This window comes from Euprymna scolopes, chromosome 28, assembly GCF_053919585.1.
Source record: "Euprymna scolopes isolate OS-2025 chromosome 28, ASM5391958v1, whole genome shotgun sequence".
In the NCBI taxonomy this organism is placed as follows: Eukaryota; Metazoa; Mollusca; class Cephalopoda; order Sepiida; family Sepiolidae; genus Euprymna; species Euprymna scolopes.
The window spans coordinates 82,988,116-83,008,115 of NC_136509.1; the positions used below are offsets into that span (position 1 = coordinate 82,988,116).

At 31.5% G+C, this 20,000-nt stretch overlaps 1 protein-coding gene across 50 annotated transcripts in view; it reads left to right on the forward strand.

Moving 5' to 3' along the window:
- LOC145249698 (uncharacterized) overlaps window positions 1-20,000 on the forward strand; it is a 369,665-nt gene that overhangs the window by 187,448 nt on the left and 162,217 nt on the right. For all 50 annotated transcript variants that reach the window (XM_080111510.1, XM_080111534.1, XM_080111516.1 and 47 more), the window contains exon 4: window positions 851-917. In XM_080111510.1, the coding sequence (XP_079967636.1) occupies window positions 851-917 (67 nt within the window). The remainder of the gene's footprint in view (window positions 1-850; window positions 918-20,000) is intronic.

The following is a 20,000-nucleotide window of genomic DNA, read 5'->3' on the forward strand; positions in this document are numbered from 1 at the left end:
CCTCTGTTCTCTCTCTCTCTCTCCTCTGTTCTCGCTCTCTCTCTCTCTCCTCTGTTCTCGCTCTCTCTCTCTCTCCTCTGTTCTCGCTCTCTCTCTCTCTCCTCTGTTCTCGCTCTCTCTCTCTCTCCTCTGTTCTCGCTCTCTCTCTCTCTCCTCTGTTCTCGCTCTCTCTCTCTCTCCTCTGTTCTCGCTCTCTCTCTCTCTCCTCTGTTCTCGCTCTCTCTCTCTCTCCTCTGTTCTCGCTCTTTGCTCTCCTTGTTTCTTTATATCTTTTCTCCTCTTTTTTTTCTCCTTTTTTTTCTCCTCTCCTTTTTTTTCTCCTCTCCTTTTTTTTCTCCTCTCCTTTTTTTTCTCCTCTCCTTTTTTTTCTCCTCTCCTTTTTTTTCTCCTCTCCTTTTTTTTCTCCTCTCCTTTTTTTTCTCCTCTCCTTTTTTTTCTCCTCTTCTTTTTTTTCTCCTCTTCTTTTTTTTCTCCCCGTCTTTTTTTCTTCCCCTCTTTTTTCTTCCCATCTCTTTTCTCTCTTTTTTTTTTTTTTTTTTTTTTTTTTTTTGTTTCTATTTTCTCTCCTTTTTTTTTTTCTGTCCTCTCAGACTAGTATGCTGACACAGTTGCATATGCCTGCATTTACACTCTATTTGGAGTCACAAAAAAAAAAGTGCAACTTTTTATCTCCAACCCACACAAATATATACCCGGGGGTGTGGGGTGTGGATTTTTTTTCACTTCTCAAAACAAAACCAGTCAATGCTGTACTAATGTTTAGAGCAGATATCATTTCTGTTTCTTCTTAAAACCACTTGTGATGCCATCTTTTGTCAGCTAATAACGTTTCATCTTGATTCTCTTGTAGTTACCCATGGTTGTATAATTGCCACTGCATCATTATTTCATCCGGATGGACGCGAAGCAAAGCCTTTGTAAGTATTGATTAGTTCACTTTCGTAATACATGTGCATGCGGCATCGATGTACACAACTTGTGTGTGTAATAATTTCATGAGTAACTTTATGTATCTACACAAAATTTTATATAGATGTTTTATGCATTGATTTTCAGTATTTACTTCAACAGTGTTCAATGTTCGAGTACAGCTAGACAGTAAGTTTTGAAAATGTATATGGCAATTAAGCTACACAGCATATTTTGTTTTTCATACTTGTAACGACTCATTAGAATGACAATTTTTATAAAGATAAAACATGTGCATTTTTGTGTAGCTTAATTGCCATATTTATTTTATCATTTATGAATATACACTTCTGACCCAAAATTGAGGATCTCTTGAAAATCTTTTAAAAAAAACAAAACAAAAAAACTTTTGTTTTAAGTAAAGATTTTAAACTCCTAAGCTTAATTGCCATAATTATTTTCATAATTTACTAACATATATATATATATATATATAGTAAGTAGTAAAAATATATATAGCAATTAAGCTACACAGAATATTCCGGGTTTCATTCTCGTGCAAATGCTTATAAGCCTGACAAATTTGCATGAGAATAAAATGCAGAATAATCTGTGTAGCTTAATTGCCATATATATATATTACTAACTAACTTTACCTATGTATTGAGCACTGAAGTAGATACTGAAAATTTATGCATAAAATTATATTTTCATATATTTATGTGATAAAATACAGTAGTCATATATATATATATATATACATTCTGATGATTGATGAAAAACGTGAAACTGTTGTAAAGTGTTAACACTAAATGCATTTTGAAATTCAAGTTAACGTATATGCTGGTTGGCTCTCCAGCTCATTATTACTTTGCTAGTTTAAATGCTTAACACATAAAGTAAATAAAAGTAAGTGTGTTTGGCTTCAAAAATCATGTATGAACATTGATTTTTTTTTTTATCTATGCAAATTCATTTTTATGAACAAAGAAGAGGAGGTTTAATCTTAACTGATAATCTCTACTTATATATACTTATATATATATAAAAAGCACTTTGTGTGTGCACACGTGTGTGTGTGCGTACACGCATTTGTGTGTGCGCATGTGTAAGTTTGTTCTTGGAATGGCTGGGTGGATTTTTTTTTTTTTAATTTCATACAAATGGTGCTACTGAATAGATTTTGTATCGAAATGCCTCTGATAAACATTAATGATCGAAAAATCCAATATAAGAAGAAGCAGTCCGATTTTGAACAAAGTTAAAACCCTCATAAAGCCTAACATCACAAGCTTTAGTGTCTCGTTATAGTAATAGACCCAGGTTTTATCCTATGTAATTAGTCTTTTTAAAAACTTTGTTCGTTGCACATATCCAAAATTATGCACAAGTACTCTATGCATTCTTGCTTCTGTAAAGGTGTTAGCAACCTGGGAATCCTACGGACAGACACCTTACACATATGCAAATTGTTATGAATCATAGTTTCCACAGACCCTGTACTAATCTATCTTCCAAAATGGCAGGCTCAACTTGATTGACAGTGTCAATGGTAGAAAGGAAGGAGGTGATCCAGTCAGGGAACTGTTTCAGCAGATTTACGACAAAGTTTGAAGTCACGGTGGCAGCTTTTTACAAGATCATATGATGGGGTATCGTGACCATACGTTTCTTATCAAAAGTCTCCAGTGATGTGTGTCCTTTCAAATACGAAATTCGGATCAGTATGTGATACTCAACAGGCTCCGTTTTACACCTGACTTTGTTCAAATACCTGTAAATTACAATTAGTTAAGAGCTGAAATTTACTACATAATCCATAGAGATATAAATCATTTTACATACAAAATTTTAGCTAGATCAGACAACTGAGAGAGAGTTGGGGTATGATTGACATAAATATAGATTTAGGTCTGTTCACTAAAAAATGGCATCATGCCTGAGGTCCTAGCAAGCAAGATATATCGAACAGTCAGACTGTTGAGAATGGGAGCTTTTTACAAAAATATTAGAAAACTTAAAACTTGCGTTTTTTCAAATAAAACTTTTTAAAAAATAAGAAACATGATTTATACTGAAACTGAATTTTATTCAATATGAATTAAAAAGCAAAAACAAGAATAATGTATGTAAAATTGTTTTCAGCAAGAGACAATCAAATACTGCAAAAATTGAGTTTTGACTTTCGCGAATAAACAAATCAATTAAAATCGAACTATAAATACTTTTTTTGAATGAAAACTAGTTATATATTTTATTATTTTTTGGAATCCTTTGAGATAAGGCATCATAATTTGTGTATTTATTTTTTTATTTTTTATTTTATTTTTTTTTAATTTTATTTATTTTATTTTTTATTTTTTTATTTTTATTTTTTATTTTATTTTTTATTTTATTTTTTTTGTTTATTTTATCTACTTTATTTTTTTTTGACTGTTATCCTCATTTTCATAGTTGTTTCACCATGTTTCAGCCAACTCGTCCTCTGACCTTCCAAAGAATTACAAAAAATAAAATGATAAATAATACCATTCGGTACAGACCCAACAATAGAAGATCAGTTAAGAACACAAAATTGGATTTATAAGACCATAAAATCCAACCATGATCGTCCTTTAGGGCCTGTGGCGCAGTGATTAGAGGTGTTGAGTTTCTACGATTCCAGGTGAGCATTGTCTGAAGATAGCAGTTTCAATCCTATCCAAAGCAGGCCGGAGGATTAGTTGGCCAAAATGTGGTGAGACGACAACTATTAAGAATACTGCATACTGGAGTTGTAAACGCGGGCAGTTCCACAATAATCGTAATGAACCTGGAATTAAATCTTATCTCAAAGGATTTTAAAAACATAGCAGTAATTATTTGGGATACAGTTACAAGACTCAGCATTCCTATCTCGTTGCGGTTAACCACCTGAAGAAGGCCAGAGGATAAGTTGGTTAAAATGTGGTTAAACAACAACTATAAAGATGAGGATAACAGTTTGCAAAAAAGAAAAATGAATATGCAGAAAACAATTTAAATTCAGAGAAATAATATAAAGTTACTAGTGCGGAAATATCTTATATCAAATTTATAGAAAAATCTGTTGGATAATTTAGTTAAAAATGTGTTTTTAAATAATAATGTTATTCTAGCGCAACTCTTTTTTAATTGCACGTCTCCAAATGTAAAACTATTTTTTTTATCTTTCGGAAAATAAAATACAATCACTTTTGGACCAGTTTTATGCATTGCGCAGCATTTTTTTATTTTTTTTATTGAATTGAAACGGACAAGGTGCAGTTGTGCATCAGGCAGTTTGTCACATGACTTTTAGTGGAGAGGCCTACTATGTTTATGTCTGTCATAGTCAAGGGTATTACTTATTAAACACCTTGTATATCATTTAATGTTATCAAAACATACATCTTTTAAAGTTATCATGTAGTCTGTTTTCTAGCCTAACTAAAGGGAAATAACTGATTTTTCCCAGTTATTTCCCTTATGATGAGTAGAGTTGTGTGTGTGTATGTACAGAGAGAGGAAAGGACTAGACAAAGAAGAGGAGAGGGTCGTAAAAGAGAGAGGGATAGTTTGTTACATTTTTGCTCTGAGTGACACCAGGTAGCTCTGCTAGTTTTAATATTATGATTACTGATTCAAACAGGTCACTGGTGTAATAGAATGTAAAGAATTCCTATCTTTTGCTTCTTTTCTGTGACTAAACAGAATTTGTGTGTGTGTGTGTTTTTTTTTTTTTTTTTTTTTTTTTTTTTTGTGTTGGACCATGGGGCTGTGTTTCCGAGTCGGTGCTTTCAGATAACCACGGTTTCAATTTCCTTTTTTGAAATATTTTGGTTCTGAAATGGTTTTCAGGAATTTCTGATATGTTGTTGGAATCTGCATATTCTGTCCGAGTATGGACATATTTTCACAGTGAGTTCTGTTGATAAAGTATGAAAACCAAATTGCGTGATTCACTGGGTGAATCAAAAGTAATTGGGTGGTTAAAACATTTTCTATGTTTTCACCAACTTTCGCCGTGTGTAAGATCAGTGTTGTATCTGTTCTGATACTACACTTTGATCCGTGTCGACAGGAGAAATTCTTCCAGATTGAGACTTTTTTTTTAATTTGATTAATCGCTCCAAGACCTTTTTTTTTCTCGCCCTAACATTGATATCATAAGCTTTTTCTATTTAAAAATTATCAAAAAAATTAATACTCAGTTATGGATATGCAAGTGACTACAGGAAGGTTAACTAAATTGCATATTCATTTGAAAAGTGAATGTTAATTAATTATTCATTTTTTTATGGTTTCTTATTAGATGATTCGTTTCATTACGCTGAATTCTATTTATGTGTAGTTTCTACATTTTGCATAATGGCATAGAATTTAAGATGAAAACGTCTAGCACACACATATATATATATATATAAAAATGACCTTGTGTGTGTGTACAAAAAGTCTCTATAAAATTCCTCCCTGAATATTTGGTCTACAGTGGTGAAATTTGATATGTAGAGTTTTTGGACCTGTAGCACACTTTCGATTTAGTTTTTAGCCGGCTAAAATTGCTGCTAAGTGGTCAAAATTGAAAACGTTAGCCTTTTTGTGAGAAGAGTTACGTAAGATTTAGTCATGAAATATTAAGTTTTCCATATAATTTTTTTTCTATAGGAAACACACCTACATGTAGAGTTTTATATATAGATATTATTTATTCACTAATAGACCATAATTTTTGTTTCTATATAATTACTTTCACAATTGTTTTCTTAGTTTTAATAATTTTTTTATTTTCATTTTCATTTTCAAAAAAAAAATTTTTTTTTTTTTCATGCAAAAACTGAGTTATGTCCCTTGTATTTGATAGGTTCACAATGTTTTTGCCATTGTAAGACATAAGTAATTTATTTTAGTTTGAACCTTAACATTTAAAAACCAGGTTGAGAAACTGGCGCTGCCTATCCTCCTCTCAAGGGTAGATGGGAGTCTCTTAAGCCATGGTAGGTAACCCATCTAGTGATGGCGTCACGATAAAAAATGCCCTTGATAGCCCTAGCGAAGTATCGGGTATTCAGCTACGGACAAGATTTGAATTACACTACAAACTCATGTAGTGAGTTCAATCTCGGCTGCAGTTGAAACTGCAAACTGTTTATTAGATATATACTAGCAGGTTGCCGTGCGTTGCTTGGTCTGAATATTTTAACTTGTGCGGATTTCCTATTTAGAGCCAATTCTCTACTGATTATTATATTGTACCTAATATATAGTAGTGAATTCAAAAGTTAAAAAAAAATGATTTGGATGACATCAGCCAGAATCGAAACCAGAACATTTAGCTCTCATGCAATATTTGCAACACATGCCCATAACAAATTGACAACTTAACATAGTTAAATGTATAAATGTATGTTTGTGCATGCATAGAGTATATACATTATGTCGAATTATGCCTGCCAAGTTCCAATTTTATTTTTATTTTGAACCCCTAACAGCTATTTTTCTGGCTAATAATCCAATTGATTTCGTTACGCTGGTCCAAATACCCTATATATCATGTTTCAAGTTAGTAGACCAAAAATTAACAGACTGTTCCATGGATAAACAAGAAATGTGTGTGTGTGATAGAATTTTTCACATCAAATTTTATGCATTCATGCAGTGTAGAGAATATACATGAATAGAATTTTGTGTAATAGTTAAAAAAAAAAAAAAAAAAAAAAAAAAAAAAATTCAATTAATGACAGTTCGATTTTCAAAGGAATATGCAAACTAGTTAACTTTTATGAAATAACTCCATATCCATGACTGAGTATATTAAGAAGTTCGTTTTAATATTTAAATACAAAAGGTGGGCTTTTAATATCAATGTCAGTGCGACAAATAACTTTGTATGTGTATAGATTTCAAATTCCAAATTAAAATATAGCATCATGACCAGTATGAGGGTATCAAATAAATCAAATCTAGAGGCAGAGATAAAAATACATTAAGATAATTGCAATTAAATTATAAACTTGTATATAGCAAAAATATCAAACATACAATAAGATATATGTATGACATGGAAAGAAACTGGAATCTTAGGAAGATCTCTATCATTCCAGTAATTCAAGGAGCAACTGGACTCATGAAAAAGAATTTCAAAGACTACCTGGCAAATATACCCACTGAACCAAGTGTAAGAGAGATTCAAACAATTGCACTTAAAGGGGTAGTCAGAATCTTAAAAAGATCTCTCTGTTAGAATATCTGAGTTAACAGGTGAATGTTTGGCATCTGGTAGGATGCACCATCCCTAGCTTGAACAAACTGATGAGAAAAAGAAAAAGATAATTTATATTTATGCATGCAATAATATTTTAACAATTACTTGAGAAAAGTTAGAGATATGAAAAGCAATATTTAAAAAAATAGATCGATAAATTCTTCCACTAAATTGAATACAAGGCTTTACATTGCGAGTGAAACAGTCGCATTTGTAAGTGATTTTTCAAAATAGCGACTCGAAATAATGAAACGCTTATCTTGCAAAGCTCACGACTGAGTGAAAAATATCCTTTCAATTTTTTTTTTTTAATAAAACAAAGTCAAATTATTTAAACAATAAAAGTTTAACCAAACAATATACTTTTTTCTTTTTTTTTTTAACAAAGGCGGTTTAAAAAACATCTGATGAAATTCGAATGTTTATCCGTTCAAGTATCAAAATAAAATCTGTGTATATTTAAAATGACACTCATTTAAAAAAAAAAAAAAAATACAAAAAAATCTTTATGCTGTACATACTCGTCATAGAACGAAGATGTCATATTCTAAAAATCATATGGATTTGGCTAGTAACTTTTCTATTTGGCTAGTAAACGAAAATATTTAGTTGTCCAAAAAATTTGTCGAAAATATTTCGTTTGTCGGTAGAGCCCAGTGAATATATTTTTACTTCTTGAACTATTTTAAGATATTTTATTATATACTTATTTAAATTAAATGGTGAAAATTTAGTTTAAAACTTACACTAATAAAAAGTTCAGGAAATGTATTATGTATGTATATATGTGTGTGTGTACCTCTGCCTTTATTGTATTGACTAAAAAAATATTAGATTAAAAAAAAAAAAATGTCCATGTTCTTTCAAATGGATTCTTTGCTTTTTGTAAAAGTCTGCATTTATTTTGTCATTTTAGTCTGACCAAAAAAAAAAATTGGTTCCCATTGGTTAAAATTTCAAGTGGGTGTTGGAAGTTGTGTTGAGTGTAACAAAAAAAAAATTAAATAAAAAAATTTACAAAGTTTGTTGACTGGGTTGTTGTGAAGGCACTTCCTTTCTCTTGGTTCTTTGTTAAATTCTATTTTGGGTGGCCTTCACTTGGCTGTCCCCTTTAACATAAACATTTTCTACAACCTTAACGGACTGTCAACATTTAAAAAAAAATTATATATTTACTAATTCTTTGCTTTTCTTTTTTTTTAAAATTTAAATCAATTATTGTAGATCTGAATTTTTTTTTTTTTAAATCTTTATGCAAACTTGGAAAAGTTGTGATTATATTATGGCAGTATAAAATGGCACAAGTTTAAAGTTAGTGAATTTTGTGAATATCTTGTTAAAACACTAATAAAAAATATTTTCTGTCTATGACTGTTTGCTGCCATTTTTTGTCTTTTCTGTTTCCTTGTCTTTGCCCTTTTCTGTACCCTGCTCACCCTCTCTCTCTCTGTGCCCTCTCTCTCTGTATCCCCCTCTCTCTCTCTCTGTATCCCCCCTCTCTGTATCTTTGTATCCCCCTCCTCTCTCTCTGTATCCCCCCTCTCTCTCTCTGTACCCCCCTCTCTGTATCTTTGTATCCCCCTCCTCTCTCTCATAGTCTCTGTATTCTCCCCCCTGTCTCTGTATCCCTCTCTGTCTCCGTATCCCCCCTCTCTCTCTGTATCCTCCCACTCTTTGTATCGCCTCTATCTCTGTGTCCCCTTCTCTTTCTCTGTATCCTTTCTGTGAAGAGATGGAAATTAAAGGAATCTTGCTTATTGTCTATTGATCAAATTTAATGCTAATCTGAAATATTTAATTTTTCAAATGAGAAAAGCCCTTTAACATGCTCTAAAAGAAACTGAAAATCGGAGAATATTTCTTAATTGATGTTTAATACCTGTTAGGTATCTGGTGCATACCAGATCAGGCTGTCTGAAGATATTGGCTTCCTGACCAAAAATGCACCAAACATGGATATTGTTTTGTTTTTTTCCTTACCCATTTACTTGTATCAGTCATGTTCTGCAAAATTAAAAACAAAAACAATTTTCTTTTACAAAACAATCAAACCAAGCACCATTTAATTCGACATTAAACAACCTCAAAAGGGTTGATATGCTGTAAAACAAAACAACCAAACCAAACTATAAGATTAAATATTTAAGATATAAGAACTTCTTCCCAAATCACTGGATTCGGCATTAAATAACCTGAAAAGGATAAATATACTTATAAAAAAAACAAAAAAACCCAAGAAAACAAGCAAAAATAAAACCACCAACCTTAAAAATGCCCCCTCAAGTCTTTTTCCATTAGGAACCCTAAAAAAAAAAAAAAAAGCCCCCCCCCCCAGTCATTACTTATACTCGGGAAGGATTAGTAAGATTGTTGAATTGTTAGTTTAATGAAGAATTTTGTGAGCGTTTGGAAGCGATAAATGGAATGAACAAAGTTCTACTATTTATGTGAATGGTTTATAAATATTTGCTGAGATTGGATTTAAAAACGACCATGTTGTCAACTGCAGGGAAGCAGTTCGTGGTAATGTAGTCTGCAGACAGGAAAAAGCACGTTTCCTACCAAAATCCAACTTTGTAAGCCTAATGAGCTGAAAGTTGTTCGTGAGAACATTTCTCTCGTATATGCGTTAAATTCTTTTGTGTCTTTATTTTGTTATTTTTGAAGTCCTAATTCTGTAGTCTGAGTGTTGCCTTGTGATAAAACAGAAAATAGCAGCTGGCGTTCATCTGGAGACATGCACACTTTGTTGTTGTAAACTCATTACATGCGTGCAAGTTGTATGTCAGCAGTTTTGGAGGATTTCATTTTTTTTTTTTTTTTTTTTTTTTTTTTTAAGAAAATTCCTTTAATAAACAAATCTAATAATGGTTTTAGTTTATTAAAACTAGCTCTGTCTACTCGACGTTGCTCAAGAGTTTTTTCACTTTCAATACCATTCTTTTCTTTTTTTTTTTTTTTAAAGGGGGAGAGGGGGGTCATCACTTATCAGATCTCAAAGGCCACTCAAGGATAAGGGTTTATGAGTTAGTGACCGTTGACAAACCTGTGATGATTGATAATGGTGGAACTTGTTTACCTTAGATTTGAAAGTGACCATGTGATAGTCAGCTGAGAAGCAGCCTCGTGGTACTGTGTTCTACGGACAGGCAATTCTAGGAAAGAAACTTTGCTCATTGAATTTTTGTTAAGTTTTGGGTGTAGATAGAGGAAGAGTAAGGGAAGTTGTTCTGTTATTCCCTTTTTTAACTAATTTATTTCTTTTGGGAAATTATTTAAAGAGGAAATAGATGACATCATTAAAAAAAAAGATTATTTCATGAATTGGTAAAACTTGTCGAGAGCGTTCTGTTTTTGGGGTTGTTTTAAAAATGGAACTGAAATTTAAATTTTGCTCCGTTTTTAATCGTTTTTTGATTTTTTTTTTTTAAATTGCGCATGCGCCAATACAGTCAAAAGTAATCGAAAGAATAAAATTCAACAGTCGTTTTTTTTTTTGTTTTTTTTTTAATTAAAAGATTTTTTCATATAAATTTTTAACAAAAACTAAGTAATTTAAATTATAAACGAAAAAAAGTCAATTTGATAAAGCTTTTGGTATTAAACACCCCCCAACTTCCCCATGTTAAGAACGGCTTTCGGAATAGACACCCCTAACCTTATCAGCGTACTTGAAAACCTGTAAAAGTTGACATTTCGAATGTGGACGGTGAGTTTTCGATTTTTTTTATGCATGTCGCAATTAAAAAAAAAAAAAAAAAGTTAAACGGAACGAAATTTAAATTTCCGTTCTATTTTCAAAACGACGTTCTCCTCCAGTTTTACCATCTTTTTTCAAAGATCTTTCTCTCTTCCTTTTGTTGCTATTAACTTTCACTCATGGATTCAACAAAATATACACTTGTTCTGTTAAATAAAGTTCGAATCTGATATGTTTGAGTGATTGGTACATTTTTTTTTTTTTTTTTTTGAATAGAAGAGATAGATTACATCATTGAAAAGATTATTTCCCTAAAGTTATTTGAAGAAGTTAGAACACAATATAATGTTATAATTGCTTTTAATATTATTATACTAGCAATGATACCCAACGTTGCCGGGAGTGAATGAGAATTAATGAATGTTTCGCACTTTCAATGTCACCCTCCCATACTTTTATTGTTATTGAAATAGGTGGAATTGCCCATTTTTCAATAAAATCGATTGATTGCCTGCTACTCGTTGTAGCAGAAAGAAGCCTCACATGCCTCCCTGCAGTGAGTCAGTCCTTCATATATTGTAGTCTACATTTCACTGTAGAAAACCTATTCATTTTATGAAACATGTTATACATAATGACTTGAATTAAAGTTTAAAATGTAAAAGTCAAGTATCATGGCTCAATCGTTCTCTAAACAGAAGTATTCATGCCGAACATACCTCTGTCTTATCAAAGAACCTATTAATTTTATATGCTGGGCTCTTCTGCTTGTGCAAATGCACCTGTGATGTTAGGCTGTATAAGGATGTTAACTTTGCTCAAAATTGGACCGTTCCTTTAATCAAATTTGTTTGCTTATTAATACTTACCGGAGGCATTCTGATATAACAACTATCTATGAACACTCCCAGGCATATAAGTACATTTGTGTAAAATTTCAAAAAAAAAAAAAAAAAAAAATGGCTCTGCCATTTCAAACTCTCGGACACACAATATCTTTTATAAATATAAAAGCGAAAATGTATGTATGTATGTACGCTTTTCCTCAATGTCCACAAAAGGCTTCTTTCAGAGAAGCGCTCGCTCGCTTCACAACTTAAAACTTTTTATATCATCTATAAATTGTAATATCTCACAGTTAACCACGGAGCTAGCCTGTCTATTTAATTTTATTGACTTTCAAACGTTAATTATTCCACATTTCCCGCATCGGCATGCGTTACATTCGGTTTTCGGTATAAAATAAAGCGAAACTCAACTCTAATCACAGACCCAGAGCCAGTGATCTCTAGAGAGCTAAGTAACGTTTGGTCAATGTCGACTTCGTCATATCAGACGGTAGCTTTCATTTCTAGACGAGGAAGCGGGTTTTTAAAAACAAACAAACCGATTTATTGACCTCATTAAAAACTCCCCCCCCCACAAAATGCTAACTGCTGAATACCTATCGCCGTCACGTCAATCAAAAACGCGCACCTGTTTTTTTTTTTGTTTTTTTTTTCACACTTTACTATTTTCCAACTGTGCGTCGTCAAGGCTTAGTTTTTTTTTTCATGGGCACCTGTTTTTTTTTTCACATTTCGGGGTTTTTTCACACACACCTACAAAAACCCGGGCAACACCGGGTACCCCTCGCTAGTGTATATATAGAGACAGAGATGAATAACATCATTTACAATTATTCATTTTTTTTTTTTTTTTTTTTTTTTTTTTTTTAAGAAGACTTTTTGGTTTTTGTCCAGAATTGTCCTCCTATAAAAAAACAAACAAAAAACTGTATGATAGATGTACCCGTGATGAAACAAGAATATCATATTCCAGAAATCATGTAAATTAATCAAGTAGTTTTATTTTTATAAAGACGATCAGTTTTAAGCGATTAATGGGAATTTGTAGGCATTACAACATAAATCTAGTACAAATTATCTTTTCTTTTTTCTATTTTTTTCAAAATGGTAAGTGAAATAGACGCTATTTAGATACTCAATAAAATTGATAAATTTATATGATTTTTGAAATATATTTTCATTTTGTCATGGGTAAGTACATCATAAAAATTTTTTCTTTACTTTAAACTAAAGTGGTCTGAAGAAGAAATTAAAATTCAGGGAATTTTACTTAGTTGATATCTAACGACTTTGGATGAAATTGAATGCAAATCTGAAATATTTGAATTTTAAAATGGAAGGTTATGCTTATATTATGCCCCTCTAAAATCCATTCAAATACTCCAAAGAAAATGAAGATTGAAGAATATTTATTTGATGTCTAATACCTATTAAGATTACAGAGCAATTGGAGGTACCTTAATTTTTACAAAGTGCTCCCAGACCCTTTTTATGCCCCTTGCATAACGTTAAAACTAAATATAGCCCACATATGAATCACTTACTCAAATAGATGTATTGGAAAATTCATAATGATCGATTAATCTACAAGCCGATTATTATTAGCAGTTGTAGTAAGGATTAAATCTTCGACCTTCAGAAGATTGTCGTTTAGAACTGATATTAATCAATGCTTATAGCCATTGCGCTACAGGTACATGTGAACATTAAGATTTTCAAGTTTTAAAAGATGTGTTTAAGCTCTTATCAGCCGATATATTGTAAACATAACCAAGATAAGAATAGTAGTTCGAATGATAGAAATTACAAGTGCTTATGGCATAAATTCCGTAGTGCTTTCCATTAATTATGTTGTCATGCCTTATTATTATACCAGTACTTCCTCTTTTTAAAAAATCAACTTTGTGTCCTTATTTCCAATATGACTGCTAATGCATGTGATATTTTCTTGTGAAAATTTCTGATGAGACTTATTTTAAAAATTAAAAAAAAAAAAACCCTATTCATGTCTACAGGGGCACTATGTAAGGAGTTTAGAAATGAGGTGTCTGTTCACTATTACATTTGAATTTCAATATGTTAGTACAGTCAGGGAAGCAGAAAACAGGGAGAGGATTTTAAAGTCTATCAGTTCAAGGGAAGAAGCTGTTGAAGTAGTAGACTTTCTGTCATCTAGGGAGCTCTACAGTTAAGTGGTGGGATTTTGCTGCTTGTTGGGTTAGTCGGGAGTAATTTTTACATGAAGCGGAGCACAAATGCCACAAGTCGCCAGAGCACATCCCATTCAAGAACTTCAGTTAATATTGCAACCTATTTTGAAAAATGTTGCTTAAGTCTGATTTAGATGCTTTTTCCAAACAACTGTGAAAACTTCACTAAAGTATTTTCCTTACAAGTATTTCCTGTGGTTTTCTATGGAAATATTTTCAAACGGAAATAGCGGAAGTTATTGAAATAGTATACTTTTTTTTTTTATACTTATGCACTTACGGAACCGTGCTGAAATAATATTTGAAGAGCGATTCTTAACATGGAGAGAGGAAGGTGTTTTGTAACTATTCTGTACTTTCACTCAATCTATATATCTATAAACGTGAAAATGTCTGTCTGTCTGTGTACACTTCCCTACCAAATAAGTGTCAAGTTTCGGTCTACAGACTCAATATTTGACATAAGGGGTATTGAGTTTTGGGAAAATCTTTTTAATCGATTTTTGGCCAGAAATTTGGTTGTTAAGAGGTCAAAGTTCGATTTGACCTTTGAGAACTCTACCAAACTCCTATGCCAATTTTGGGTATAAACAATTGAAATTTTAGATATAGGTTACTTGGACATGAATCTAACTTTATAATTTTATTTGAGCACAAAACAAATGTTATGGGGTCATAATTAAGATCAAAGTTTTAAAGAAAATTGACCTCTGTGGGCTCTACCAAATTACTTGGCCAATTTTTGGTTTAAACATTTGAAATTTTACATAAAGTGTATTCAAATATAGGACAAGCTTTTTAATCGTTTTTTTGCTTTAATTTTGGCTTCCGAGGGGTCAAAGTTCAAAAGATTTTATCTTTGCGGTCTCTTGCAAATTATTAAGCCAATTTTATGTCTAAACATTTTAAATTTTACATAAAGGGTATTCAGACATGCAGCAAGCTTTTTAATAAGTTTTTGGACAAAAATTTGGCTGGCAAGAGGTCAAAGTTTACAGAGTTGACCTTTGCAGACTCTACCAAACTCCTCTGCTAATTTTGGGTCTGAACACTAGAAATTTTAGATGTAGGTTACTGGGACATGGGTCAAACATTTTAATTTAATTTGATCCCAAAACAAATGTTAAGGGGTCAAAATTGGGATCAAAGTTAAAAACAAATTTGACCTCTGCGGTCTCTACCAACTTTTTCTCTATAGTAGTTAAGGAAGCCTATTATATGGAAAGGCATTACCGTACACATTCAGACTTTTTAATATACTAGCATGGGTGCCCGGCGTTTCCCTGGTGTTTGGAGGTGTGTGTTGAGCAAAAAAAAAAATAAAATAAAAGTGGTAGTAGGAAGGCCGGCTCGAACCCGTACCGCGAATGAGGAAAAGAACAAGAAAAAAAGCATGACGTCTTTGCTGTTACAACCACTGCCAAACCGGAAGTGATGTAGGTTTAAATTAAGGCTAGACAATCGAAAAGAGAAGATGACTTTCAAAAATAGCGGTGAAAAAAGCGACCCCTCCCTGTAGAAAAGTGCCCAGTTGAGGGTAAAGAAATTAATGTCTTTAGCCAATTTTTTGGTATTTGTCGTCCGACAGGTCGAGCTTCAAAACGATACTGATCTTGTGAAAATTCGTCACTCTGTCGAAAGTTTTAGGCAGACATGCAAACATACATACATACATACATACATACATTTATATATTGGTAGCTCAAATTTTCGGCCCAAACTGATTAAAAAGCTTGCCCTAACTCTGAATACCCTTTATGTAAAATTTCAAATGTTTAGACTAAAAATTGTCTGAGTAATTTGGTAGAGACCACAGAGATCAAATTTGTAAAAACTTTGACCCCTATTATGACCCCTTAATATTTATTTTGTCTCAAATCAAGTTATTAAGTTAGATCCATGTCCAAGGAACCTATATCTAAAATTTCAATTGTTTATACCCAAAATTGGCATAGGAGTTTGGTAGAGTTCTTAAAGGCCAAATCGTTGAACTTTGACCCCTCAACAGCCAAATTTCTGGCCGAGAACGGATTACAAAGATTTTCCCAAATCTCAGTACCCTGTATATCAAATTTCGAGTCTGTAGACTGAACATTGACAGTTATTGCGTAGAGAAATGTACACACACACAAACAGATACACAGACACGTTCACTTTTATATATATATATATATATATATATATATATATATATATATATATATATATACACATACGCATACACATTCACACATATGGTAGCCTCCTCAGTTTTGACAGGCTGTGGATACTCACTGTAAGGATGCCTGACACGAAATTTTTGTGGCAAGAGTGCGCAGTCTCCAACCACAAATCTCCTGAGTCAGCATTATTAACTACCAATGGCAAATGAATAATTAATCACGTTGACACACTGGTTCTCGTCAGATCACTGAAGTTAAGCAACGTTGAGCCTAGATAGTAACATATGGGTGATGATTTGGGAATTTGAGGCGCTGTATGTGCTCTCTGCTTATTTCAACATCGTTTCAGTTGTCCTGAACCTCCACTTGACACATACATATACACGCACTCATACATATACATGCACACACACACACACACACATAGATACACATGTACACACACTTATGTATGCACACACATACATATATACATGTAAGTATATATGCACACACACACACATACATACATACATATATATAATACTCATCCATAAAAGGAAGATGCTAATTTCCCTAATGAGTTTATCTTGCAAATGTGGATTTTATCTTCTAAAGAAAACCAATGGTTAACCTTTAACAGATGTTAGCTTTTTCTAAATACAAATACCAGATTAATTTTTTTTTTTTTTTTCTTGAAAAAAGTTGTGGATTTTAATTTTGAAAATATTATTTTTTTATGGTATACCAAACATGGTGCTTATGCACTTTTGTTACCACACTATTTTTAAATAGTTTTTTTCAGGTTAAATTCAAGTTCCATGATATCTTGTTTTTTTATTAAATTGTTAGGTGGAAGCACAGAATAGTTACAAAACACACTCTCCTCCCCATGTTAAGTATGGCTTTCAAAATAACGTTATTATGTTAGCACGGTAACAAAAGTGCACAAGTATCCCAAACATTTTCTCTATTACTTAATACTGAAAGGCAACTCCCTGCTATTTTAAACAATTAAAGACAAACTGCTATTTTGCCCATAGCTGGAGAGAAAACATTCAAATTTTTAATCAGGTTTTTACATCAGAGTTTCCTTCATCTAGATTCATCTCTCCCAGTGAATTAATGTGCCCCCTGATACCAACCTGGAAATTTTTACAACTCGGCGCGGTACGTACAGCATCTAGACTTCCCAAATTGTCACCCATCTGGTACTGACCAGGCTCAATGTTGCTTAACTTCAGTGATCTGGCGAGAACCGGTGTGTCACCATGATTGTGCTGTGTGTGTGTGTGTGTGTGTGTGTGTATATATATATATATATATATATATATACTAACATACATACACACAAACGCAAGTTGAAGTTTTTGTGGTTATGGGTTCAATCCAAATGAAAAACTTCATTTTAATATCAAACAGCATATTTCCGTATTGAGTGTTCAATTTATTAAATATATAAAACATATAACTAGGAAATGATAACAGCAACAAAAAAATTGGCACATACCAGACAATATTTAATTCTGACTGTGACTGGTGTCTTTTAGCAATCCAAATAATAAAAAAAATCTCTACAGTATAAAATAGTCTGCCTATTTTACATATATTAATCATTGATAGCCACAACCTTCAAACCCAATTTTGAATTTCCAATTTCTGTTGTGGAAACCTGGACCATGTTCTTTACAACAAAATTTTTTTTTTCTATTCAATTTCTGTCAAATAAAAGTGAATCCCACTTTGAATTACTTTAGAATAAAAAAACAATATAAACATCATATTACATTTATTAAGACTTAGTTTTAAAAAAGGTATATATATAACAGATCATATTACATTTATTAAGACTTAGATTAAAAAAAAAACATATATATATATATATATATATATATATATATATATACTAGCTGTACCCGGCCACGCGTTGCTGTGGCTCAGTTTGTTCAAATGGAACAAATTCCTTAAGAAAAATTGCATTTTGTTCATTCATTTACTTTTATTTTTTGCAATTTTTTTAATCAATAAAAGTTATTTTTTTCCCGAAAAAAAGATTAATTTTTTACCATAAATTGTTAGGTGAAAGTTTTTTTTTTTTTTTCAGGAAAACTTGCACTTTTTTTTTTTTTTTTTGTTTTTAAAGAAATTTGGCAGTAAACGTTTCTCTTTGAAAACGGAATTTTTATTATAAAAAGAACAGATGAATGCTTTACATGAACATTGTAAATAGTTATGTGAAAGTAGAGAAAAGTTTGATTCTTTTTTTCAAGAGAATGTACAAATTATTTTTTTTAAACGAAGTTCAGAAAATAAACAGAAAAATACTTCTATCATTAATTATGCAAAAAAGTAAAATGTTGGATTTAGTGTTTCAACATTATGCTTATAAATTACGATAAAACTTGCTGAGTATGCGCTGTTTTACGGTTGTTGTAAAAATGGAACGGAAACTTAAATTTCGCTCCGTTTTAATGTTTCTTAATTTTTTAATTGTGCCCCCCCCCCCCCACGAATATAATAAACATTAACATTCAACAATTGTACTTTATGTATATAAAACAAAATATTTAAACAAAAAAAAAACTTAATAACGAAAGGGAAATAATTCCATTTTTAAACGAAAAAGTCAGTTTGGTATATCTTTTTGTTATTTTTTACATAAGTCCAGCTTACCATTCACATTGGAAATGTCGACATTTATAGGTTGTCGGGTACGTTTACAACAAATAAACACTCCAATCTAATAGATGTATCAGAATTTTTGTAGGAATTTTTGACACCCCTATCACGAAACTGCGAATAAAATATAAAAAACTCATAATTTCTCTTTTAGAAGTGGGTTGTTTATTTTCTTTATGGATTATACTTCCAAAATAAACTATTAAAGTTGTTTTAAAAGTAATAGAAATATTTTTTTTTATTTTTTAAAAAACAGTAATGAATTTTATGAACTCAATATTTTTCAATTTTTAAATTTTAAAAAATCTATCAAAATTTTTCTATTGATTCTATTTTTACGATATTTTCAGGCTCAATGTGAAATTTTATGTTCTTTCCAATTTAAATTCACCCCCACCCCATTTTCAAGTGTCTATTAAAAAGTAAATAATTAATTTACTCACCAAAGTTTTATATATCACAAATCGAAGAGAAAAGGTCAATAAATAAAATATTCAAATTTAAAACATAAAAAAGTAGTGTTTTTTAGAAATTTACCTGTGAAGTCCAAAGTTTAAAACCTTTTTTAAATAAAAACCACGTTTGCTATTTTTTTTTTTTTTTTTTAATGAAACCCTGGTCCTTGCTCCTTTAATTGAAAAAAAAAAAAAAAAAAAAAAAAAAAAAAAAAAAAAGATAGGGCTTGAGTTACATTTTTCGAGGAGTTATAAGCTTGGAAAGACAGGGTGGAATTATTTACTATTTTTCACAAAATTTCTGACACACCTACCAATTTACCCATGTTAAGAACGGCTTTCGGAATAGACACCCCTAACCTTGCCAGCATACCCGAAAAGCTATAAAAGTTGACGTGTCGAATGTGAATGATGAGTTGGACGTAATGTAAAAATGTACCAAATTTAAAAGGGAACAAAATTCAAATTTCTGTTCCATTTTTTACAACAACCGTAAAGCAGAGCATTCTATGCAAATTTTACCTAACTTACTGTATTAATGCTATTTTTTTTAAGCAAATAAAAAAAATATTTAGGTTTGGCTATAAATTCCTAAACACATTTCACCCTAAATAATTTAGGTGACTGAAATAGGAATCTAATTGAATCTTTAATTTCCTGAATAATATGCGAGAAATTCATTTTTCTTCCAGTTATATCGAATTCATTAATACGGACTTTAGGGGCTTTTTTCGTAATGTTCCTGTAAAAATTATTTTTTATTATTATAAATTATGATACTTTATTTATATAAAAA